The 26,296-nt window shown below is 45.2% G+C and overlaps 1 protein-coding gene and 1 pseudogene across 18 annotated transcripts in view; one reads left to right on the top strand and one right to left on the bottom strand.

Moving 5' to 3' along the window:
* The window catches only part of CCDC60 (coiled-coil domain containing 60), a 275,404-nt gene that overhangs the window by 78,620 nt on the left and 170,488 nt on the right, over positions 1-26,296 (bottom strand). For all 18 annotated transcript variants that reach the window (XR_007471770.1, XM_049698202.1, XM_049698206.1 and 15 more), the window contains one exon: positions 24,628-24,707. Coding sequence is in view for 17 of the 18 variants with exons in the window: in XM_049698202.1 (XP_049554159.1) it covers positions 24,628-24,707 (80 nt within the window). In the remaining variant the exon portion in view is untranslated. The remainder of the gene's footprint in view (positions 1-24,627; positions 24,708-26,296) is intronic.
* On the top strand, positions 3,053-5,053 carry LOC105748342 (heterogeneous nuclear ribonucleoprotein A1-like; annotated as a pseudogene).

Genomic DNA, 26,296 nt, shown 5'->3' with positions numbered 1-26,296 from the left:
CGCTGAGCAAGGCTGCCGTCCCCACTGGTTCCTTTGTGGTTAAAAGGTGCCTTGGCCCAGGGCTACTCTTTAATTAACGTGAGTCAGCATTTGTGTGAGAGATGTATGCATCCCTTCTGGAAGAGGAAGAATAAAAACTCGCCAAGTGGCAACAAACCGTTCCATATGCATCCCAATTAGGGCGACTTCTGGAAGGGAGCAGAAGCCCCCATAGCTCCGGTTTCTAGGCAACTGCGATGAGGAGTTCTGAACCTCTTCGGGAAGGGGAGATTGGCAAGTCGGCCTGTGAAGGAGTGTGATGGGCCTCTTGCTGCTCCCCTCACTTCCCCACCCCGCCTTTTGTCTATTTACCCCATCACATTTAGAAGCAAATTAGAACTTGGAGGGGGTGTGGAAGAAGCTAACTATCCTTGACTGCAAAAACCCTGGGGAGGATTAGGCTGTGAAAACTAAGCCAATGATAGCCATCACCTACAGAGCACTTTCTGAGTGTCAGGCAGGGCCCCAAGGCCTCACACGTATTATCTCATTTAATCCCTACGAGAGCCCTGCAAGGCAGGTACTACAATTTCAAAGGCAGAGAAACTGAGGTTCACAGAAATGAAGCCACCTACCTAAAGTCACACAATGAGAAGGTGGCAAAGCCAGGACTTCCACTCTGGTCTGTCTGAATCTAGGAGTCGCCGACATTTTTTTTTCTTTCTTTTTTTTAAGTATAGTTGATTTACAATTTTATATGAGTCTCTGGTATATAACATAATGACTCAGTAGTTTTATAGATTATACTCCACTTAAAGTCATTATAAAATAATGGCTATATTTCCCCGCGCTGTAAAATATATCCTTGAAGCTTATCTATTTTATATATAGTAGTTTTCCTAACCACTGCCCTCTCCTGCCATCCATCAACACACAGAAACTTACCCCACCTGAAAAAAGGAGGCAGTTCGGCAATCAGTTTTCGGTTCTGAGATAAACTGGTTGAGTATTTTTTTTGTTTTTTAAAGAATGTAAGCCCCACCCTACAATGCCCATTACTACCTATTGTGCTCAATGACTAAATGGGATGGAAGGGTTGTTCATGGACCAGTCAGTGTGGACAGAAAACATGCGTCAGCAGAGAAACATAGGCTTTTTCTGGAGCACACTGGCAATCTCCAGAGAACCACCGGCTCATAATTTTGAAACAGACAACAGACGAGGGAATCAGCACAAGACCACAAGCCTGGGAGCTTCTGACCCGTGTTCTTCTGCTTGACTGATGGTGGGGGTTACCTGCTGGAGAACAAGAACTGCTCAGGAATTCACAACAGCTTCTTCGCCAAGTGTCACTATGAGGGGAAACTGCAGGGGTCTGAGGCGCGGTGCAGTTGCTGGGGGCAGTGTGTGGTGAAAGGCTTCCCTTCTCAATTCACAACTTGGGTCTTGCCTGCCGCCAGGAGGGGCAGCTTCTGATGGCCTCCTGGACGTGGGGCGGCTGTCTGCCACAGCTTGTCTTTGTCATGGGACATTGAGAGAGATCCCGGAAGATGCAAAACCTCTGTTCAGGACCACGGTCGGCCCACACCCCCAACCCCGGCCCCCATTTACCCAGGGTCTGTTGAGCTGCCTCGGTTTGAAAGATGTTCTGTTTACTACCTGATCCCAGGATTAAACTCTCATCTTCCTCTCACATTTGAGATGGCCTTACATCAATCCCTAGCCCAGTGTCTGAGACAGAGCAGGAACTTAGCAAAAGGTGTCTACAGTCACCCAACCTTCCAGGTCCCGTCCTGGCTGCGATCGTGTTGTTTTCCCTGCCAGGGATCCCTCCCCCAGCTCTATATCCTTTTTACCTGGTGGTTTCCTAGTCACTTTTCTAGACCAAACACTTCCTAAGGGTGTAAACTCAAAGAACCACAGAGGTATTGCAGGGAAAAGGTAAATGAGTCCAAACACACTCTTTTTAGGGCGGTATCTAGTCTGCAAAACACCATAGACACTCTTACCAATAATGTGGCCTGTGATCCCTTCTCCAACACTTCCCCGCTCCCAGGCCCCAGGGTCTGAGAGCTCTTTAAGCTCTTATTTTTATCTTTGTATAACTATCAATAAAGTGCTGTTCAATGGTACAACCCCAGGGCCACTATTAACACTGTATTCTACAAACTGAGCTTTTGGGGGGTGCCATTCACCCTGAAACATACATTGCAGATGGTAGCCCCTGGAACTGTGCAAAGGGGCAGCCCTGTTCTGAACATATACCACTCCTTTCCCCACCCCCGTCCTTGCATGGGTAGTAGGAGACCTTCAGAGAAAGTTCATTGGATCTAAAGGGTGCTTTTCAGCTAATGTGCATTTGGGGCTGTTTCAGGGCAGGGATGGAGATTCAGGTTCTTGCCTTAACTAGTTCTTTGGATTTGGCTTTATTTAATGGATTCCCGAATAAGCTCTTCTGATTTAAAGATTGTCTTGCAAAGCAATGTTCTAGTTGGTTTCTTTTACTTTGCACACACATTCTGCCAGGAAACTCTTGTTTGGAGCTAATCTGACCCAGAACGACTCCTAAAGCTAAACACATAGTCAGATGTGCTGAAGGGCCAGGACATGCGTTTTCCTTAAATGGTACCCATGGGCCTGACAGAGCAGCGCCAAAACAGTCAGAATTTCCTGACCCTCAAAACTCCGTCTGTCTGCCTCATATATGCAACCTAAGGGAACTTGCTGAAACATCATTCTCGGCACTTCTCAGCCTGTTTGATCTGACTGTCCTGCATTTTCTTGAAGTTCAGGGCAGAAAAGTGCTTCTGCAAGCATTCTTGCTTTGTTCTCATTTCCATGGGAAACTTTGGGGAGATAAAGTCCAGGTAAGTAAGTTTGTAAGGGGTCCTTCTAATCCCAAGGGAGATGGCAGTGTTCTGCTGTGATGAGGTTTGACTTTGGGAAAATGTCTCATTCCACATTACTGTCCATCTATTGAAATGATTTATGTGACGTATCTGGGCTGCTCAATAGGAAAAAAAAAATTGTGCTCATCTCTCTGTACGTTTTTCAACAAGAGAAAGCCCAGAAAACCTCTACGGTTATACACTAGGGTGGCTTCCCTCAGATTGATCAGGGAAAAGGCATCTTGGAGCCCCTAAAGGTAACCTCTCACATGCAGGTAGCCCTGATTGTCTGGGGGAAGGTTCCTAATCAAACACTATGGGATTTGAGAGCTATGATGGTGTGGATCAGTGAGACGTCAGGAAGAACGGCTAGTAGGGTCTCTAAGAGCTTCGAGGACCTGTTCTCGACAGCGACACGTTGTGGCAGTGAGGGGCAATGGAGGACACAGCACCAATTTTCTCCCTCCATCTCTGGGTGTGGGAGGTAACCAATAAAGCTATTCATTAGACATTTCAAGGGGGAGGTGAAGCTCCTAGAGGGAGACACTTGACTTCCTGTGAAAAATTCATGTGATGGCTCCTATGGCTAGCTGGAAAAATATAAGAAGTGTGACTTAAATTTGTAGCCTCTCTATGTTACAAAAGAGATGGTCCTTATGATGCAGCTGCTCATATTCTAAATGCTTTCTGTGTACTAATTTAATCTTAAAAACAATGTCTGACAAGTATCTAGCTCTTTGTCTCTCAAGGCAAAGGACAAACTACAGCACCCTAAGCTTCTTAGTTGTATGCTCTCCAGAATTTGACTTTCCTTCCAATCAGATAGGAATGAGAAAACTCCGGGTCCCCCCGCACAGGTGATAAGAAAATCTCTCCTAAAGAATGGACAGCTCTTCTGCCCGTGGACGCCGCCAAGTAAGCATCGTTGACGTCTCCCCACGTCTCCACTGCCATCATGTCTAAGTCAGAGTCACCCAAAGAGCCCGAACAGCTGTGGAAGCTCTTCATCGGAGGTTTGAACTTTGAAACAACCGACGACAGTCTGAGGAGCCATTGTGAGCAGTGGGGAGCGCTCACAGACTGTGGTGTTGAGTGATCCAAACACCAGGCACTCCAGGGGCTTCGGGGTTGCCACATAAGCCACTGTGGAGGACGTGGATGCGGCCGTGAATGCAAGGCCACACGAGGTGGATGGGAGAGCTGTGGAACCAAAGAGGGCCGTCTCAAGGGAAGATTCTCAAAGACCTGGTGCCCGCTTAACTGTGAAAAAGATTTTTGTTGGTGGCATTAAAGAAGACAGTGACAAACATCACCTAAGAGATTATTTTGAACAGTCTGGGAAAACTGAAGTGATTGAAATCGTGACTGACCGAGGCAGTGGCAAAAAAGAGAGGCTTTGCTTTCGTAACCTTTGATGACCACGACTCCGTAGACAAGACTGTCATTCAGAAATAGCACACTGTGAATGGCCACAACTGTGAAGTCAGGAAAGCCCTATCTAAGCGAGAGATGGCTAGTGCCTCATCCAGCCAAAGAGGTTGAAGTGGTTCTGGAAGCTTTGGTGGTGGTCGTGGAGGGGGTTTTGGTGGGAGTGACAACTTTGGTCATGGAGGAGACTTCAGCGGCCGAGGTGGCTTTGGTGGCAGCCGCGGTGGCGGTGGCTATGGTGGCAGTGGAAATGGCTATAATGGATTTGGTAACGATGGAAGCCATTTTGGAGGTGGTGGAAGCTACAATGATTTTGGCAGTTACAACAATCAGTCTTCAAATTTTGGACCCATGAAAGGAGGAAACTTTGGAGGCAGAAGTTCTGGCCCCTATGGTGGCGGAGACCAATACTTTGCCAAACCCCGAAACCAAGGTGACTATGGCGGTTCCAGCAGCAGCAGTAGCTACGGCAGTGGCAGAAGGTTTCGATTACTGCCAGGAAACAAAGCTTAGCAGGAGAGGCGAGCCAGAGAAGTGACAGGGAAGCTGCAGTTTACAACGGATTTGTGAACTCCGCCAAGCACAGCGGTGGCAGGGCCTGGCTGCTACAAAGAAGACATGTTTTAGACAATACTCATGTGTACGGGCAAAAAAAACTATATTTGTGACTAAGTGTATAACAGGTTATTTTAGTTTCTGTTCTGTGGAAAGTGTAAAGCATTCCAACAAAGGGTTTTAATGTAGTTTTTTTTTTTTTTGCGCCCATGCTGTTGATTGCTAAATGTAATAGTCTGATCATGATGCTGAATAAACGTGTCTTTTTTCAAAAAAAAAAAAGGAATGGACAGAATCCCAGTGGCATGGTCAAGCAGTTGGAGTGAGGTATAAACACCAGCCATCAGGAATACTGTGTTTCTTGTATGTGTGTTTAACACATGCAATCCAAGTGCCAGACATATGCATCTTAACTCATTTACCCATCACAACGCAGTTTTATTAGTATCCTCATTTTACAGAGGAGGGCAATGAGATTCAGAGAGATTAGGTAGCTTGCCTATATTCAAACAGTTTGTCAGTGGTGGAGCCGGGATTCAGGCTGGTTCCAAAAGCCATGATATACTACCTGTCAATACAGTAGATCAGGGGAGGGGTAGGTGACTGGAAAACTGGTTTTAAAGATGATTCTTGTTCTTATGCACTTCTGGAGTAGAGCCATGAGGAAATGTATGCCTGTTGAAATATACTTACAGGCATTAATTCTGGAAAAACAGGGTTTGAACTGCCTGCTGTCTTATTGCTATTATTGCTTTGTACTCCTGTGGGTCGTGGGCTGGACCAACGACCGAGCGTCACTTTTCTCACAGTGGGCTGCAGGCTGGTTCTTGGCCTGGCATCCTAAGTGTTGCTCCTGGGCACCGTACAGGTTCTCGGAGATGCGCTTGGCGAACCTGTGAGGTTTCTGACTTTGTAATATAATTTTATTTTATTTTACTTTTAAGTGAAATCATAACTGCAAAGCGTCAGTTAATATTACAGAGAAGATCCAGAAGAAGACGAGGTCAAAGGCTACAGTCTGTAGAGAACAAATGGAAGTTTTCCCTTGCATTGACAAAGGTGAATGGATTATAGTCTTTGGCACTGGGCTCATCTGAGTGAAAGCCATCAGAACAATCACTTGTGGAGGGGCTGGGATTAAAGGGTGTACTGAGTAAGACAAAGATTTTATGTGAAGAATCCTGGGGAAGAGAAATGATCTCGCAGATGCAGATTGGGTCTGCCTATGGGTCAGCTGGACATTGCCAGTAAACTTGGGGGGAGGGTTTGTTTCATGACCATTCTTTGTTTTCATTTTGCTCTCCATAAACTGCTCTTTTGCTTCTGATGACTATGCTAAGGTGAAAAGGGCAAAAAGTCATGTCTGAGGTATTGTCAACCTCTTACACCTTGTTGTTTTTTTTGCTTTGCTTTCATTTCTTATGGGAAAAGCTCATTTGTTTCAAGCATTTATGAACTAGCTCTTTTCAGCAACTGAAACCCAGTATAAATCTAGAGGACTTCAGCTAAGGGTCAAGAACCTTAAAGCTGCATGCCCTAGGAATTTATCTTATGGAACTAGAGTATTAGAATGATGTAACTCCGAAGATGTCCATCTAAGCACTGTTTATATAACAGGAGAACAAATCAAAAACAACCAAGAAGTCCAATGATAGGAAATTGGTTAAATTACGCTACATTCTTACACTGGAATATTATACAACCATTAAGATGGTTGTATTTGAGTGAATATTTGATATTAAAGACATTGCTATTTGTTTTAGATGTGATAATATTACTGTGGTTATGGTTTTAAAAAGAGTCCTTCTCTTCTTCTCTAGCCTTCTCTAGTCCTTCTCCTAGATAGTTGTTTGAATATTTACGGATAAAATGATAAACGCTTGAAAATAATAGGGGAGGATGATGTGTAAATGAAACAAGATTGACTATAAGTTGATAATCATTGATCTGAGCAATGGGTACACAGAAGTTCATTGTATTGTTCTGTTCAAATACAGATACTTGAATATTTTCATACTAAAACGTTTAAAAAATGACATTGTGGATGTGCATTTATTGACACGGAAGATGTTCATAATCTATTGCTAAATAAAAAATCAGGTTACCAAATGGAATATGCAAAATGGTTCTATTTTTTTTTTTTTTGGTAAAAAAATACACATGTAGGGGCTTCCCTGGTGGCACAGTGGTTGAGAGTCCGCCTGCCGATGCAGGGGACACGGGTTCGTGCACCAGTTGGGGAGGATCCCACATGCCGCAGAGCGGCTGGGCCCGTGAGCCATGGCCGCTGAGCCTGCGCATCCGGAGCCTGTGCTCCGCAACCGGAGAGGCCACAGCAGTGAGAGGCCCGCGTACTGCAAAAAAAAAAAAAAAAATACACATGTATATATAAAAATACTGATAAAAGCTGACATACCAAAATATGAATAGGGATGATCCCTAGGTGATGTAATTGAGTGTGGTTCTATTACTTATTAATATCTACTTCTCCATATTTTCCAGTTTTTCTAAACCATCTTCTTTGTGTATTTTTAGAAGTTCTTTAAAATATAGGGCTCGGGAAACTGTTTGGCAGCATTGACTACAGCTGAGCCTACACAAGCTCTGAGAGCCAACATTTCCACTTTTAGGTATGTTCCCAACAGAAATGCATACACACGTTCAGCCAACAACATGCATAAGAATGTTCATAGCAGCTCTCTTCCTAATAGCCCTAAAGCGGAAACCACCCAAATGCCCATCGATCCCAGAACGAGTATGTTATGCTACCTTCACACAATGGAAACTGCCCAGAAACTGAAGGATTACAAACCCCAACTCTGCGAGGCAGTGTGGATAAATCTCAGAAACACAAACAAACAAACAAACAAACAGATACGATAAGAGTGCCAACCGTACAATTTCACTTACGCAACGTTCAAAACAGGAGATACTAAATGTAAGTCCTAGAAGTCCTAGAAGTCCTAGAAGTGTGAGTCCTAGAAGTCCTAGAAGAGTGATTTTCTTTGGGGTGAGATAGTGACTGGAAGGGCCGCAAGGAGGTTTCTGAGGGGCGTGGGGTGGGATAGTGACTGGAAGGGCCGCAAGGAGGTTTCTGAGGGGCCTGGGGTGCGATAGTGACTGGAAGGGCCGCAAGGAGGTTTCTGAGGGGCCTGGGGTGCGATAGTGACTGGAAGGGCCGCAAGGAGGTTTCTGAGGGGCCTGGTAATGTTCCTTTTCTTGATGGGGTGTGGCTTCCAGGGGTGTGTTCATCTTGTGAAAATTTATTGAGCTGTAGGCTTAATGATTTGTGCACTTTCCTGTATTATGTTATATTTCAATAAAAAGTTCAAAAAAAATTACAGGGCTTAATGCAGGCAGCATTTGCACTAAGTGGTGGGTTAGTGCTTTATTGTACAGTCTGTGGTGACATCCATTAGAATAATGGCTTGTTGAACAATCCCAATAGGAAGAGATTTCAAATTAATATGAAAATCCAGCACTAACAGCTGCAGTTGCACAGCCTCCACTTACAAACTATCCATCCTCACTCCCCGCTCCTACCTGCTATCAGATTTGCTCCAATGGTCCCTTAAACACGGACCTTTGAGATTCAGAATCTGGGATCGGGTGTGACATGCTGGATCTCGTGCTGAGCTCTGCCTGTAGCCCCATGACTGGGGACAGGGAGAAATCCATGGGATCATAATCATACTGCACAATAGCTACAGTCACTTGGGGAACATGAAGGATGTAACACACGCAGCTACCATTTATCAAGTATTTACCATGTGTCAGGCACTGTTCTAAGTGCTTTATTAACTCATTTAATCCTCACAAGATCCCTGAGAGAGGAAGAAAGTATTTTTGCAGTCTCTACTCTGGGGAATCAGAGAAATTAGGAAGGCTGTTCTCCACTATGTGGCTTGTAAGCCACAGAGCTGGGATTTGAACCCCAGCAGTCTGGCTCAAAGCCTGCACGGACTCACATGACGGGTCTGTGCTTACTGCTCTGAGCTAGGTTTCCTCGTGGCTCAGCCTGGGCCCCTGATCTTTTCAGGATGCATCCCGCCACCTTCCATTCCCCCTGTCCCCTCAGACTGATGCCTAAAAAGAAAGCCAGAGGGATTCTGAAACATGCATTCATTCATTCAACAAAAGTATTTATAAACACCAAGTACATTCCAGACACTGTGCTGGACACTGACAATATATTTGGAGAAAGAGATATGGCCCTGGTTGTTAGGGAGCCTTTAATCTAGTGGTGGAAATGGGCATTATTCAAATAACTAAACAAAATTGCAAAATTATACACATTAAGCGAGAAGTACAACATGGAACAAAGGCCCTAGAGTAGATGTGAGTTCCAGCTCTGCTATTAACACATCCTGTGATCTTGGACAAGGCAATTCCTCTCTCTGGGCTATGGTTTCCACACCTGGGACATGGGGGCCTTAGACTAGATGATCAATTCCCAAACTGACTGTGGTAGTCAATGCTACCACATCTGTGGGATGTTAATTTAGGATGGCTGCACATGAGGACAAAACGTTCCATTGTCAGTTCAGCTGTGTTTTCATAACCTCTCTCTTCTTGTTATTCAAGCTTTTATTTCTGGACACATATTCCAGGGGATGCTGGGGTAGGCCACCCAGAATCCCCCTTCTAGACAGAGGTCCCCATTTCTCCAGGTGCTGGTGTCTGCTGAGGGCTCATAGCTGAGTTCTTTCCTGGGATCTGTCATCAAATAAAAGGAGCTGCTTCAATAAAGGGTATGCCCCTCCTTAGAGGAAACCTGCATTCAGCGACTGGTTCCTCCAAGAACAAAGGTCTGGTCCCCTTGCCTCTAAAGCTGGGATATCTCAGAATGGCCATCCCAGCTCCAGAGCTCCCTGCGGGGTCATCTGAAGTTTGCGCTGGGATTGCTTCTTAGCTCAACTTCTCCCTCTGCCCATCCTGCTGCCCTTACTTGCTTACAGGTGTTGCTCCTAAGAGCACTTCCCAATGAACAACCTGCACGAAAATCTCCATCTCAGAGTCTGTCCCAGGGAAACTGACCTACAGCAGTTAGGTGCAAGAGGGATCCTCAGAAGTAGACTCCAAAATGGGATTCTGGATCAGTCTCCCAAGGCAACAGAAACAAAAGCAAAACTAAACAAATGGGACCTAATCAAACCTGTAAGCTTCTGCACAGCAAAGAAAACCATCAACAAACCAAATGGACAACTTGCAGAACGGGAGAAAAGATTTGCAAACGACGCCACTGACAAGGGGTTAATATCCAAAATATACAAACAGCTCATACAACTCAGTATCAAAAAAGCAAATAACCCAATCAGAAATGGGCGGAAGACCTAAATAGACATTTCTCCAAAGAATACATCCGGATGGTCAACAGGCACATAAAATATTCAACATCACTAATAATTATAAAAATGCAAATGAAAACCAGAATGAGGTAACGCCTCACACTGGTCAGAATGGCCATCATCAAAAAGTCTACAAATAATAAATGGTGGAGAGGGTGTGGAGAAAAGGAAACCCTCCTCCACTGTTGGTGGCAATGTAAATTGGTGCAGCCACTATAACAAACAGTACGGAGGTTCCTTAGAAAACTAAATGACCCAGCAATTCCACTACTGGGTACGTATCTGGGAAAAATGAAAACTCTAATTTGAAAAGACACATTCACCCCAATGTTCACAACAACACTAGTTACAACAGCCAAGACACAGAAGCAACCCAAGTGCTCATTAATGGATTGGCTTAAAAAGATGTGGTACATATATACAATGGAATATTACTCAGCCGTAAAAAAGAATGGAATATTACCATTTGCAGCAACATGGATGGGCCTAGAGAATATTATGCTGAGTGAAGTAAGTCAGACAGAGAAGGAAAATACTATATGATATCACACATGTGGCATCTAACAAATACTACAAATGAATCTATATACAAAACAGAAACAGACTCACAGACACAGAAAACAAACTTAGGGTTACCAAAGGGGAATGGGAGGGGAGGGAGGGACAAATTAGGCACATGGGATTAACAGATACACACTACTATACATAAAGTAGATAAACAGCAAGGATTTACTGTATAGCACAGGGAATTTTACCCAACATCTTGTAAGAGCCTATAATGGAATATAATCTGCAAAAAAAAAGATGGAATTTTGGAGCTGGATTCACCACCATCCACCTGGCAATGAGGACCTGATCCAGCGGCGTGCTGAGCCAAGCCACACCAGCTTGTGAGCGTGGACTGTGGACATCTCTTCCCAGCCGCACATTCAGTGCCATCACATTAGTAGCTTGCGGCTGGCTATGGTGGGAGTATTTACACCACAAAAATGAGTAAATACAACATATCAAGATTTTTTCCCCCACTGAAGAGTGGGGTGCTAAACACGGGCCAGCAAGCCACCCATCCCGTCTCCGGCAGTAGGTGCAGTAGTGAGTGGCCCTGGTAGGTTGCGGAAAGTGCAGCTGTCAGCACTCTCAGCGGGGAAGACGGGACCAGACACCCGCGGGCGGCGCTGCACGGGCTGGTGCAACATCTCAAGCTGTTGAGAGGTCTGGAGGAGGTGACGGTAACAAAGACTGTGGAGCTAGATGGCTGTTGTGCGGGGTCTACTGGTGCACCGGAGAAGGTAATAAAAGAGTGAGCGTGGGTAATCACCGATGCAAGGTGAAGCGTGAGAGCTAGAGAGCCTCTTGGCACATGTAATATTCCCTGTGACACAGTTATGATCCCAGTTATAACCCATCATAAGATGGAAGTGGTACACCTGGAATCAGGCACGAGCAGGGTCAGCCGGCACAATTAAGGTGCGTGAGCGGTGGTGCGGACTCCTGTGTCACCCACCGGCGACGCTGCACCATCCTGGGCCTCCACTGCCTGACAGCACCCCCCAATAGACCACGGCACACAAGTCTCCATCTGAGACTGCTTCCCTAGTGTCCCATCCTGCGACACATATTAAACATCAGTGGATTTTATATCCAGACTTTTATCTAGCTGTTTTCCCTCATTCACGGTGTCTAATCTGCCACGTAGCCAGAAATGGAAGTCCATGGTTTAAAAATTAGCCAATGCTGAGCTGTGTGCGTTTAAATAGACTCCTTTACTACAGAACTTTACAGAACTTTGAAATTCTACTGTGAATTGGGAATCTCTGAGGTGGGGATATAGCTCACAGCATTTTCCAAACATATGGGACCACAGAACACTTTTCTTCATAGTGCATCTTGTAGGATGGGTGCTCAGCTCAACATACAAGGGGAAACTTTGGAGAAGGTGACCTGTTCTCTTCAAGAGCTAAAATCCAGGGTGTCTCCTAAAACCATTAGCTCCCTCTGCTCGTGGTTTGGGGGGACTGAGGTCAGCATTACTGCAGTGATACTGAAAATGATGAAAGAGTAACAGTTGTCACTCATTGTCAGTATTTTATCTCCTGGCATTTCCTCTCTGAATGTAGCTGATATAGACTCTCCCTCTGGTAAAAAAAAAAAAAGGGATGCAAATGAAACAAACTCTGACCTGCATAATATCCCCTCCGTTCCCTCCCAGCTCTGGGGAAGCCAAATATAGTGTGAGGTCTTTGTTTTAGATAACAGACCGTCTCTTTTTCTTCCTCTGTCTCTTAAACACACACACACACACACACACACACACACACACACACACACGCTTGCGTGCACACGCACACATTTAATCAATAAGTTAAATTCACCTTAGGACCTATTTACCTAAAAGTTTTGTAGGGTAGTGCAGAACTGAGTTAAATCATTTTTTTTGCCCACAGGAGAGAAGCATATATGTCTGTACTATGCAGGCTTCCCCTGAAATGGTAAGGAGCATGTTTTTGCATGGTCCAAGACCACTGATGTCTAGGGAACGGAAGATGCCAGCCTGAGGTCTTCTAGCTTGTCACACTTGGGTGGGACTCTGAGTCCCTTGGTCTTGCCTCTGTTTTCAGGTCACTGGAGGAGCAAAGGGAAGGAAGTGAAGCAGAACAGGAGATTTTACGCACATTGTCTCATTTCGTCCTCACCAAAAAAATCCTTGAAAGAAGGCATTGATTCCGTTCTACAGATGAGAAGTAGGTTTAGAGAAGTAAAATGACCAGGCTGAGGTCACTCAGCTGATGAGTGACAGGACGGGGTTTCTCTGCTTCCAAAGCTCATGCCCTTCATTGCTGCCCTTGAATATCTGCTGACAGTCTCAGGACAACCAGCTTAAAGACAACAACAACTACCTCTTTATTTATTTTTTTAACAACTACCTTTTATCGATCTACTCCTACATTCTTCACCCATATCTGCCCCCGCAAATCCCAACAACTATGTGAAGCAGACTTCTTATCCCTGCAACGCATCCCATAGATAAAGAAACCAAGCTCTACAGAAGTCAACTGATTCGTTCATGCCCACCCAGGTAATAACTGGTCAAGTCAATATTTGAACCCACAGCTGACTCCAAAGCCAGTGCACTTTCAACTATACTGTGTGAACCCTCCAAGCCTGGCTATAAGCCTGAGAACACTGCCTGTCACCTGGGAAAGGATTTCAGAAAACAGAGTTTTGTGCAAACCTTCATGTAACAAAAGGTTCAAGGGTTCAAGATATTTTGATGCTTAAATTTGAAAACATGGTCTTCTAGTTGAGTTCCTTCTTAATGTGGGATCCTCTGAGGCAGTCATAGCCATAACGAGAGAAATTAAGCAAAGATCTCCACCCTCGGTAGAGAGTGGTACGAGAAAAGCAGAGAAGAAGACTTGCCCTAGAACTATAGTTAACTAGAGGTGTCAAAGACACACGAAGATACCAGTCACAAAGAAAAAGTAGGTACAGCCTCTGGGTCACGTTCAAGATGATAAAAATGCAATTAACTCGAGCCAGGTTCCTCCAGCCCACAGCAGTGACCTACCCTTTGGGTGTGCGGCTCTGTTGATCATTTCTGGGCTAAGGACACGGGGCCAAGCCCTTTCCTTCATGGAACATGCTGGGAACTCATTAATGTCCACCCGCTGGCTGCAGGGCATGGGGATGATGTAATGTGGGGGAACTAAGGTCTTCTTTGAATGATTCATAAGGTACCATTCAGAAGGCTTAACTGTGCCTGCATTCCAAAGTATTGACCAGCATATAAATCCATGATGTTAAACAATTCTGCGGCTTTGAGGCAAGTCTCAAGTCTGGGGAGGGGGCAGTGGGAAGAATCAGGCTTAAAGTTTGAAATGAAGAAGTTCTGGGCTATAGGCTACGGATGTGGAGGTCCTGGGTGTAGAGTGATGAGACGCAGAAGCCATTGAGAACCGTCAGTAAATGTCAGAGGTCAACAATTTTTCAACTGTTTAAATTCGCTGATTGAGATCAGCCTCATTTATGAAGGGATCTGAGTGAGGTTTGTTCTCCTGCTGGTCTCTTACACTCCCTCCCTCATTTTGGATTAATAACGTGCCATATTATAGATACCAAAGTCTCCTTTTGAGTCTTGTAATTTATAGATGGCAAATAAATTACATCCTGTTTAACAACTCTAATCAATGGTAGCTGCCTGGAGTGATGGATTGAGAGGACTTTTGAGACCAAGTCTGGGCTCAAATGTAAAGAGTGCTGTGATCCATCAGTAATGTCTGCCTTGGGCACAGGAGAAAGGAATGGGGGTACATGTGCCACCCATCTAGATTTAACTTTTAATTAAATTATCCGTTTCATCTCTTTTTGTTTCAAGAAGAGAAGTTCACTCCACCTACCAGCTTAGACACAAACCGTAAGCCAAAGGGAATGTCCCTTATTAAACGCCATTAACTCACAAAGCAGCCCAGCAACAGAGTGGGATGATAAAAGTGTCCCATTTCCTCTGGATTCCTCTGTCTTTACAGATTAAGAAGTCATTTTAGTCATCGGGGTCCTTGATTGCCAAGCTATTGCACTCAAGAGGGGTTTATTGTAAGGGTACCTATAGGGGTGATAAAGGGTTTGAAAACTCTTGTGGGAATCCAAGATGAGGAACTCAAAGAAGAATTGGAGATTTTCTCTGAAAAGAGCTTCAGGGACCTCAGTAGCAGGATCTGAAAGTCTTCAGGTTGAGTCTTGACATGACGTCGGGCTCTCTTCTCTTAGGCTGCTGTCTTCTCCTCTAACTTCCCACTCAGCTCCTTTATCTTCCCTCTCTTTGCCCCTCACGCCCTGCTTCCCTACAGCTCTCCACGCCTCTCTGGTCCCCCTTCCTCAGAGTCTTGTAGCTTCTCCCCTCACTGCTGTCTGCTTGACTCTTGACGTGGCTTCCGCTCTACATTCCCAAGAGGCAGACTCTGATTTGTACAAATTGACTTTTGGGACGCTAGCTCATGTCTCAAAGGCTAGCTCAGAATTGGCTATCTGACTGTGGTCGACTGAAAAAAATGACCCCAAATCGCCACCCTTTTGCAAGGAGACTTTGCAGATCTTCCCATCAAGAAGTGGAGTCTATCCCCCCACCTTTTTTTAAAAAAATAAATTTATTTATTTATTTATTTTGGGCTGCTTGGGGTCTTTGTTGCTGAGCACAGTCTTTCTCTTTGTGGCAAGCAGGGGCTACTCTTCATTGCAGTGTGCAGGCTTCTCACTGCAGTGGCTTCTCTTGTTGTGGAGCACGGGCTCTAGGCACACGGGCTTCAGTAGTTGCGGCTCACGGGCTCTAGAGCGCAGGCTCAGTAGTTGTGGCCCATGGGCTTAGTTGCTCCGCCCATGGGATCTTCCTGGACCAGGGCTCAAACCCATGCCCCCTGCACTGGCAGGCGGATTCTTAACCACTGTGCCACCAGGGAAGCCCCTCCCCCACCTGTAATCTGGGCTGGATGTGTGACTTGCTGTGGTCACAAGAATACGGTGGAAGTGATGTTTTGCCAGTTCTTAGCATAAATCTTCAGAGGCTTCACACACTCCCATTCTCTCTCAGAATCCTGCTATGGTGAGAACAGGCCTAACTGACCTGCTTGAGAATGAGACACCATGTTGTTAGGGCCAAGGCCATCCTAGACCTCCGTATGGCTGGTTATCTTCTAAACCATAGGAGACAGCCCAGCCAAGATCAGCAAAGTCACCTCCCTAAACCTCAGCTGAGGACAGACATTCAAGGGAGACCAGCTGAGATCAGAGAACTTCCCAACTGAATTATAGACTCATAAACACTAATATATGTGACTGTTTTAAGTCACTGGCTTTTTGAGGTGACTTGTTATGTGGTGATAGCTAACTGATACAATGACTGCAAGTAAATCTCTGAACTTCGCTGAGTCTCAGTTTTCTCATCTGAGAAATGGAACAAAAGGAACTTTCCTGCCTGTCTCAGGGAAGATTTTTAAGATACGATGCAAATATAAACTTTAGCAAATATTTATTGAGTGGCTTCTCTATGCTAAGAACTGAGCTAGACCCTGGGGATTCCCAGGACAGACTGACCCTGTTGCAGGACAACATTAACACCTTCTTCTCCCAGCCACAGGCCATTCCCCAATAAGGCAGAGTAGACACTCCAGCTTGAAGGCAGTGGAAGAGGGAGACCAGCCTGGTGGAGACAGCAACGGCCCAGCCATCTCATCAACTGGTCTATCCCACAGATTTATATGTAAGCCATCTCCCTCACTCACCTTCTCTAAGTTAATGTACAGGGCTTCCCCTTAATTTTTAACTTCTAAGTTCCAGGGATGGACAACAGAATTAATTCATTCCATCACTAAATACTTGGGGACCATGACAGTGGACATGATATTTTCTAGGTTAGGAGACATCTTACATCCCAGTGAGGAAATAGGGCGGAAGAGGTAAAAACATGTTGATCCCGCCTTCTCCCTTGTCTCCCACATCTGATCTCATCCTGTGCCTCCAAACAGATCCTGAATCCACCCACTTCTCTCCAATTCACTGCTATTTGCCTGATCCAAGCCATCGACATCTCTTACCACAGCCTTTCTACTGGTCCCTATGTAGCCGATGGAATGTTCTTTTAAAGATCAGATCATATCCTTCTCTTGTTCAGAACCCTCCAACGGGTTCTCATTGCACTTAGACTAAAACCCAAACTTTTCGCCACGGCCTGTGAGGCCTGAGGCCCTGTGGGCTCCAGCCTGTGCCCATCTCCCTTACTCTGGTCCAGCCATGCTGGCCTTCTTTCTGCTTCTCCAGTGTTTCTGGTTTGTCCCAGCTTTGGCACTCGTCCATCTGTTGTCCTCTGAAATACTCTGTTCAGGCATCACTGTTCAGGCGTCCGCCCATGGCCCCCCTTTACAAAACCGCTCCCTCTGACCACGCTGTTTTGTTTTTGTTTTTGTTTTTGCGGTACCCGGGCCTCTCACTGTTGTGGCCTCTCCCGTTGTGGAGCACAGGCTCCGGACGCGCAGGCTCAGCGGCCATGGCTCACGGGCCCAGCCGCTTCGCGGCATGTGGGATCTTCCCGGACCGGGGCACGAACCCGTGTCCCCTGCATCGGCAGGCGGACTCTCAACCACTGCGCCACCAGGGAAGCCCCAATGTACATATCTTAATTAAAAAATACTTTACTGCTAAAGAAGGCTAACCATCCTCTGAGCCTTCAGTGAGTCCTAATCTTTTGCAAGAGTCACATCAAAGATCACTGATCACAGATCACCATCCACATATAGTAAAAATGGGGCGCTTCCCTGGTGGCGCAGTGGCTGAGAGTCCGCCTGCCGATGCAGGGTACACAGGTTCGTGCCCCGGTCCAGGAAGATCCCACATACCACGGAGCGGCTGGGCCCGTGAGCCATGGCCGCTGAGCCTGCACGTCCAGAGCCTGTGCTCCGCGGTGGGAGGGGCCGCAACGGTGAGAGGCCCCTGTACCGCAAAAAAAAAAAAAAAAAAAAAAAAAAAAAAAAAAAAGCGGGGGTGGGCGGAGTCTGAAATATTGCAAGAATTACCAAAATGTGACGCAGAGACACAAAGCGAGCAAACGCTGTTGGGAAAATGGTGCCGACAGACTTGCCACGCACTTTCAATTTGTAAAAGACGCAGTATCTGTGAAGCGCAATAAAACGAGCTATGCCTGTACATCGCCTTGCTTTATATTCTTCATAGGATATAGCCAACGTCCCCTGCCCCAATCCTGTTTACTTACTTGCGAACTTGTTTGTCTTTGCCCCATTTTAATGCACATCACTGTCTCTTATTCACTGAGGACAGGAATTTTGTCTACTTCGTGCACTGCCGTGTCTCCAATATATACAATGATGCCTGGTGTATACCTGGTGATTCCTGGTAGTCAATAAATATTTGTTGAAGAAAGTGAATGAGCGCAGAAAAACTAAGGAGGGACCAAGAAGAAGTGTCTAACTTCATACAAAAGAAAAAGCTTCTTCCTTTGCCAAAATTCCACCTGTGTCATTTCTCACTGCCCTGCTTCAGCAGTCTACCAAATGCAGCTGGAAAGCAAAGTCTCAGATCTTGGAAACAGGTGCATAGTCTGTACCCTGCTGGGATCTGCTGGGAGAGGGGGCTAATTTATCACTGCTTATTTGCAGTTGCCAGTACATAACTAAACTTTGCCACAGGTATATCATAGCTTCAGGTTCAACATTTCAGTTGTTTTCATCGCAGAGATATCTATTTTCCTTAAAAAAACAAAAAACAAACAAAAAAACCCACGTGCAATAAAAAGTACCGGCAGCTTTGGAGGAAAACATGTCATTGATTTCAAGAGTCAACCAAGAACTGGGCACACACAGAAGCCCCAGTTGTCAACTTCTGCTCGGAGAAATTTGGGAAATGAGTGCACAGTGTGCTGCTTAGTGCCACCGAACATCTGGTAGAAGAGGCGAGGAGGAAAGCTGTTAGATTTTTTTTTTTTTTTTTTTTGCGGTACGCGGGCCTCTCACTGTTGCGGCCTCTCCCGTTGCAGAGCACAGGCTCAGCAGCCATGGCTCACGGGCCCAGCCGCTCCGCGGCATGTGGGATCCTCCCAGACCGGGGCACGAACCCGTGTCCCCTGTATCGGCAGGTGGACTCTCAACCACTGCACCACCAGGGAAGCCCATGATTTTTATTCTTTTTAGCATCATGTTAAATTGGCCATGAAACCAGGGATGGTACAATTGAATTATAAGGGGGCTGAAGTATTAAATAAAAATCTAGGAGATAGTCAAGGTGTTTGGCTCATTCTAACACCTCCTTTTGGTGTTTTGGGCTAGATTCCAACAGGAGGTAAAGCAGATTTTAAAAACAGTAAGTGGAAAAGACAATATCTTCTTCGTTAACAATTCACCTCATTTAATACTGGGTGATGGAGCCAAGGGGTGTGCATCTCTTGGAGGGGTGATTTCCCCTGGAAAACAGGTGTTCCTTCTGAAGGGGAATCTCTGGTTCCTTAAATGTCAGTGGGATCCAGGAGTGTAGCCAAATAGAAAGTTTCACTGTCGTTTCTTGCTTTCTTTCCTGTGGCTTTTCTGTCTGGCCCTTTCCACGTTGTCCTTCACGTCCAGCACTTGGACAAGCCGAGCCTGTCTGATGAGGATGTTAAACTCTAGCCATAGTAAATGTGTCTGGCACAAAGGATAGACTCAGCTTGCCAACTCGAGGATGGCAGAAAAGCCACTGTCTTTATCACCTTTTCATCACCCCTCTACTGAACCCCTCTAGATTAGTGGAAATTTCTACCTTGGTCATTTTGGGGCATGTCCCCAGAGTGCTGGTGAATGTTTAACAACCACCTCTCTGGAGGGACAAGTAAGCCCTGATTTGTACCTTTTGCTGATTTCTGCACCTAAGTATTCCCACTGTAGCTGATTTTGACCTACCAATATGATGTCAGTGAATGTGGAGCTGGAAGGAGATTTGCAGTAGCCCCCCTCATACAGTATTTCCACCACACAGATACTATAACCAGAAATAACCTCAACTGCATAGCTAGCAGTAAAATGTATGAAATCATTAAGAAATGATGAGTTGCCAACATCACTAATCATTAGAGAAATGCAAATCAAAACTACAATGAGATATCAACTCACACCAGTCAGAATGGCCATCATCAAAAAATCTACAAACAATAAATGCTGGAGAGGGTGTGGAGAAAAGGGAACACTCCTGCACTGCTGGTGGGAATGTGATTTGGTACAGCCACTATGGAGAACAGTATGGAGTTTCCTTAAAAAACTACAAATAGAACTACCATATGACCCAGCAATCCCACTACTGGGCATATATCCTGAGAAAACCATAATTCAAAAACAGTCATATACCAAAATGTTCATTGCAGCTCTATTTACAATAGCCCGGAGATGGAAACAACCTAAGTGTCCATCATCAGATGAATGGATAAATAAGATGTGGCACATATATACAGTGGAATATTACTCAGCCATAAAAAGAAACGAAATTGAGCTATTTGTAATGAGCTGGATAGACCTAGAGTCTGTCATACAGAGTGAAGTAAGTCAGAAAGAGAAAGACAAATACCGTATGCTAACACATATATATGGAATTTAAGGAAAAAAAATGTCATGAAGAACCTAGGGGTAAGACGGGAATAAAGACACAGACCTACTGGAGAACGGACTTGAGGATATGGGGAGGGGGAAGGGTAAGCTGTGACAAAGTGAGAGAGTGGCATGGACATATATACACTACCAAACGTAAGGTAGATAGCTAGTGGGAAGCAGCCGCATAGCACAGGGAGATCAGCTCGGTGCTTTGTGACCACCTAGAGGGATGGGATAGGGAGGGTGGGAGGGAGGGAGACGCAAGAGGGAAGAGATATGGGAACATATGTATATGTATAACTGATTCACTTTGTTATGAAGCAGAAACTAACACACCATTGTAAAGCAATTATACTCCAATAAAGATGTAAAAAAAAAAAAAAAGAAGAAGGTTGGACTAAATGACCCCTAATTCCATTCCAACACAAAGGCTCTACAATTCTAAGACTTGTCGAAAGGAACCCAGCTATTTAGAGGCAAAGCCTGGACCAGAACCCATGTCTGTCCACTGCCAATCCAGAACTTACTGGAGAATGAATCCCAGTTTCTCTTTGCTGATGAGTCCACCATCAATTTGGATTTTTCAGCTCAAATCTTAAACATCTGTTAAGTATATAAACATCTTCATGATTTTCATGGGGAGAGGAGAATACAGGTGGAGGGCTGAAGAAGGAATAAAGTAAGAAGACACTTGGAACTCCCTTTATGCAACTGATATTTTCATTAGAAGCTAGAGAGTGTTGGGGAACCCAAACACTTCCACCCACCACCTTGCCAGGCCCTAAACTCCATGAGAACAGAAGCTCCTTTGTCCGGGACCTCACCCTACATATCTCTTCATCTGACTGTTGATTCATATCCTTCAATATCCTTTGTAATAAACTGGTAATCTAGTGATTATACAGGTTTCCTGAGTTCTGTGAGCCACTCTAGCAAATTAAACCCACAGAAGGGGTTGTGGGAACCTCTGATTTATAGCCAGTGGGTCAGAAGCATGAGTAACAACCTAGGCCTGAAATTGTCATCTGAAGTGGAGGGGAGTCTTGTGGGACTGTGCCCTTAACCTTTGGAATCTGATACCACCTCTGGGGTAGACAGCATCAGAATTGAGTTGAATGATAGGACACTCAGCTGGTGTCAGAGAATAGACTGATGTGGGAGAAACTGGAATTGGTGACCAGCATCCCTAACCATCCCACCAATAATGATAACCAAAAATGACTCCAGACATTGCCAAATGTCTCCTCATGGGAAGGGGGGAAGGGAAGAGAATCACCCGCAATTGAGAACCACATGTCTATAGGGATGTAGCAGGTTACTAAGGAAGTAAAGGAAGAGACTAACCAGGGACCAGGGAATCTATTCAGACCTAACAATCAGTGCTGCAGATTGAACAGAGCTGCGAGCTAGCGGCAGGAGCAGGAGGGTGGCTGGAGGGCTGTGAGCCTCCTGACAGAAATGCCATGAAATGCCAAAGCCAGTGCTATAGGAACAAAGAAGGCTTAAACTGTGGCAAAGTAAGACTCAAGGGGAAAGTGAGAAGTATTTAAGTAATACCCTGAATTTGTTAATGTTTCCCAGAGTACTTTTATCCATCTTACTGGGTCCTTACAAGGTCCATGCAAGGAGGAAAAGGGCGAATATTGCTCTCCTTGTAAGAAGAAGAAAAAAAAAAAGAAATGGTGAGTTGCGAGTATTTATCACCTTTGTTTTAATATAATGTATTTAACTGTAAGTTTATATAAGTTAATTTTTAACAATAGCTGCGTTTAATAATTGGCTGTCAAATTTCTGGAAATTTAGCGAATCAGTTCTGGTTACAAGCTGGCTCACCACTGCTTGTTGCCCTCCCTGGACTGGGTTGAGTCTTGGTATCTGGAACCTACATAGATCAAGGCATGTGTTGGTACTTGCAGTTATCAGCTCTCAGTCTACAGTATAAATTATCATGGAAACGCTCATTTCCTAGGCTCTAGAGATTCTGCTATGTATTGAAGCCTGATTAGAATCATCGACCTCCAGGCTGGCAACACTCAGCTGGTAAGAACTGACATGGTCATAATGGCTGTGTACGGCCAGTGTGTGTTCTGATTGGTGCCCATGACATACAGATGGAACCTCACCTCTGATGCAACATCCCTGCTGTACCATTTCTTCTGAAGCCTGGAACATTCCCTCTGAAACCTGGAATGTCCTTCAGGCATGACTGCGCAGCAGAGTACAAATCCCCGCTGGGAGGTGCACCCTCAGCTGTGCAACCCTCTTTCTTTGCTGCCTGCCCAGATGTTGCCCCACTCAGGTAACTCTGGCCTCCTGACACTACCTCTCACCAGTCCCTGGGGCCCCCAAGTTCCCAAGGCATCAGCCTCAAAAGCCCTCTAACCTGGGTTCAAACACTGTAGAGGCCAATGTGTCCACAACTAACAGAGGGGTCCCTGTGGGGATCATCTGTTGATTTTCAGGGACAAGTTCACATGCCATCTCTGAGCTCTGCTCTGAGCCCCATCATCCCCCCTTGGGCTGGGGACAGTTTCTGCAGGATTATTCCAATGTTGACTATTATGTTAGTCTGATGCGGCTGTCATGACAGAATGGGTGGTCTAAACAACAGACATTTACTTTCTCCTAGTTCTGGAGGCAAGAAGCCCAAGATGAAGGTATCTCTCCTTGGCTTGCAGATGGCATCTTCTAGCTGTGTCCTTACCTGGCCCTTTCTCTGTGTGTGCACATTCCTGGCATCCTTTCCTCTTCTTATGAGAACACCAATCCTATTGGATTAGGTCCCACCTTTCGGACCTCACTTAACCTTAATTACCTCTTCAGTGGCCCTCTCTGCAAATACAATCACGTTGAGGGTTGGGGCTTTGACATACGGATTTGGGGGGGACACAATTCAATCTGTAACAACTACTGAGCACTTGAAATGTGGTTGGTCTAAACTGTAACAACTACTGAGCACTTGAAATGTGGTTGGTCTAAACTGATATATGTTGCAAGTGCAACATACACTGTGGATTTTCACCATTCATCATTTTTCATCACATGTTCAAAACAGACTATAAAGTATCTCAATACCTTTTTATATTGATTCCATGTCAAATGACAATACTTCAGATCTATTTGGCTAAATAAAATAATTAGAATTACTTTCACTTGTTTGTTTTTTCCCACTTTTTTTTTTTAGTGTGGCTACTGAAAAAATTTAAATTACATGAACAGCTCACATTATGTTTCTGCTGGACACTAGGTGTCCAGAGCCCCTCTCAGAGCCGGTGCAGCCACCCTTCCTGTGGTCGGTGGGGAAATATTCTTCTCTGGGGTCCTATCCTGATGCCCCCCTTAGCCTCCTTCATCCCTTTCCTTCTCCCCCGTTTCAAAAGCCCACACCTTCCTGCCTCTTCTTGGGCTGTCATCCGTTCCGTCAAAGCTGTGTGGGGAGGAGATGCAGGTGCGCAGTGAAGGAAGAGCTTCCAGACCATGGAGGTGAGGAAGGAAGCATCTTGCTGTGATTCTTACCAGGGTGTGGCTCGTGAGATAAGCAGACCCTCCGCGCTGCCTGTATCACCCCTGCTTAGCGTGTCTCTTACGTGTTCTGTGTTAAAAGAATCTCCATCTCTTACTCCGCCTTCAGTTGCTCGGCCAAAAGCCCCATTTATAACCCCACCTTGAGGAGAAAGAAATCCCACCTCACGCCAAGAGATGAAAAAATATGGTCCTAGACCTCAGTTTGCTCACGCTATCACGCTATGGAGGAAGGAATTGATGGGGTGGAAAAAGATATGAATGGCATTGTCTTCAAGGCTATGGCACTTCTGTGCATTATTTCACCCAGTCCTTCTAACAACCTCATACTATATTCACTTTACAGTTAAGGAAACAGAGACTCAGGGAGGTTATGTAACTCTTCCAGTGTCGCCAGCTGGCAGGTCGCAGGACCAGTATTTGCGACCAAGTCGATCTGACTCTCGGCTACCACACTGTGGACGTGCAGTAAAAAGAGAAGAGTCTTCTGGAGCATAAGGGAACTCTCTTGAGCTGGATTCAGTCCAAGAAAGGAAAGCAGAGGGAATTCTAGGCATGGGACTGCCCTGAGCAAGAATGGGTAGGTCGGTCTGGAGCAGGTACTCCCTGAAGGGTCCAACCACGAAATGGGTCCCATCCCCAGCCCTTACAGGGCTACCCTCCTGCAAATCTCCTGCTTAATGTTCAGCGTTGAGGGGCACTTAGACTCGGCAGACACTCACAGGCGTCACCCCATAGCCTGCTTGTCCCTATCGGGCTGTCTGTGGGTCATTCGGTGCAGGGCTCACTCACCGGCTTCGTGTAAGGTCTTTCTTGAGGTTTATTACATCCTTCTGCATATACTTGATGCTCCTCATTGGTTTGTCTGGGACCTGAGGGAAGTCAAGAAGTGAAAGAAGTGTTAATACAACTGTTCCAAGCGGAGCCAGGCCGCAGGGGGCTCATGCATTCACGTGAGATGTCTGATCAGCTTGGAGGGGTCCTTAGGCAGCACAGCGTCCTTTTTTCCACCAAAAGAGAGGCCTTGTGGCACACTGGCGACAGCAAGGGCTTTGGAGACGGACGAACCTGAACTCTGATCCTCATTCTGTCTGGTGACCGCCTGCGTGACCTTGGACAAATTACTCAACATCTCTGGGCCCTAATTTCTTCAGCAGAAGAACAGGGGAATAATTCCTACTTTGTTGTGATGATTAAATTAATCGCTAAATTCCTGACTCATGGCAAGCATCTGAAAAATGGAAGCTTCTATCATGAGCATTAGACTCAAAGTAAAGCAAAAAATTAAATGTTGATAATCATTGTTGTAAAGTGGCACAGGTAGCTGATTTAGAGAGCTTGAATTCCGTCAATATAAAGATGCAAATGTACTTTTCCCCCGCCCTCACTGCTCCCCTAGCAGGATTTTAGGAGTGAATTATCCAGGTAATTGTTCATGGGTTCTTCTTTCCCTCTTCTCTATTCATTTGCCTTTCCTTAGCCATCAGGGAAACCTCACAAGACTTAAATTTATTACTCAGAGGTGGCTATCAGGCCAATATAAAGAAGAGAGTTAAATTAACTATACTGGAATATAAAAGTCACTTTTCTCAGCTACCAATTTGGTGAACAATAGCAAGACTATTATCTGGATTATCGTGTCGTGAAATTAATTCCTGCAATATTGTTTTTTTTTAAATGAAAGGAAATGACAAGAAATTATGGGAAAATGGATGCTCTCAAATGAAACTGTGGGAGAACACATTGTAATGACTTTTCTGAAGGGCACTTCCTCAATGCATACTAACTGTTGCAAAAGCAGGCTTGCCCTTGGTCTAATGATGCTTCTTCTGTCAAGCATCCTATGGGAACGTCGCCGCACGGGCACAGAGGTTCATATCAACAAAACTGCTAAGATGCTGCTTGTGAGAGCAAACTCTTGGAAATCACAACTTCACAAGAGAAGACAGGTTCAATAATCAGGGTGCCTCTAAACGACAGAATACTATGCAGCAATTAAATGCAACGACAATATAATGATCTAAGCCTAGAGGTGCTGGAGGAGTTCTCTGAGGGAGAAGACATGTTACAAAGTAATAGGTATTGCATGATTCTTTGGTTTTGAAAAATGATCTGTTTGACTATATACATATCAAAAGATATGATAAGCTCCCCCCCCCACCATGCAGTGATTCTCTACGGGGGTGGGATTATAGCAGATTTTATTACTTTTTCTTAGCTTACGTGACTTTCCCATTGCTCTGCAGTAAATATGAATCAGTTATGTAATAAACAAAAAGAAAAGATTTTTAAAAAATAAGTGGCAAGTGAAATTTGACCATGGCCGATCGGTGGCACTGTACTGAGAGTGTGTTCTCACGGCACAGTGAAGACAGTTCAGCTACTCACTAACAGAAATCATAGTAATACGCACGTGTGGGAGGAGGTGTGCTGTTTTCTCAGCAGCCATCATCACCCACTT

The sequence above is a fragment of the Orcinus orca genome, chromosome 15 (genome assembly GCF_937001465.1).
Source record: "Orcinus orca chromosome 15, mOrcOrc1.1, whole genome shotgun sequence".
In the NCBI taxonomy this organism is placed as follows: domain Eukaryota; kingdom Metazoa; phylum Chordata; class Mammalia; order Artiodactyla; family Delphinidae; genus Orcinus; species Orcinus orca.
The sequence above is the reverse complement of the archived record's forward strand: the minus strand, read 5'-3'. Positions and strand labels throughout refer to the sequence as shown.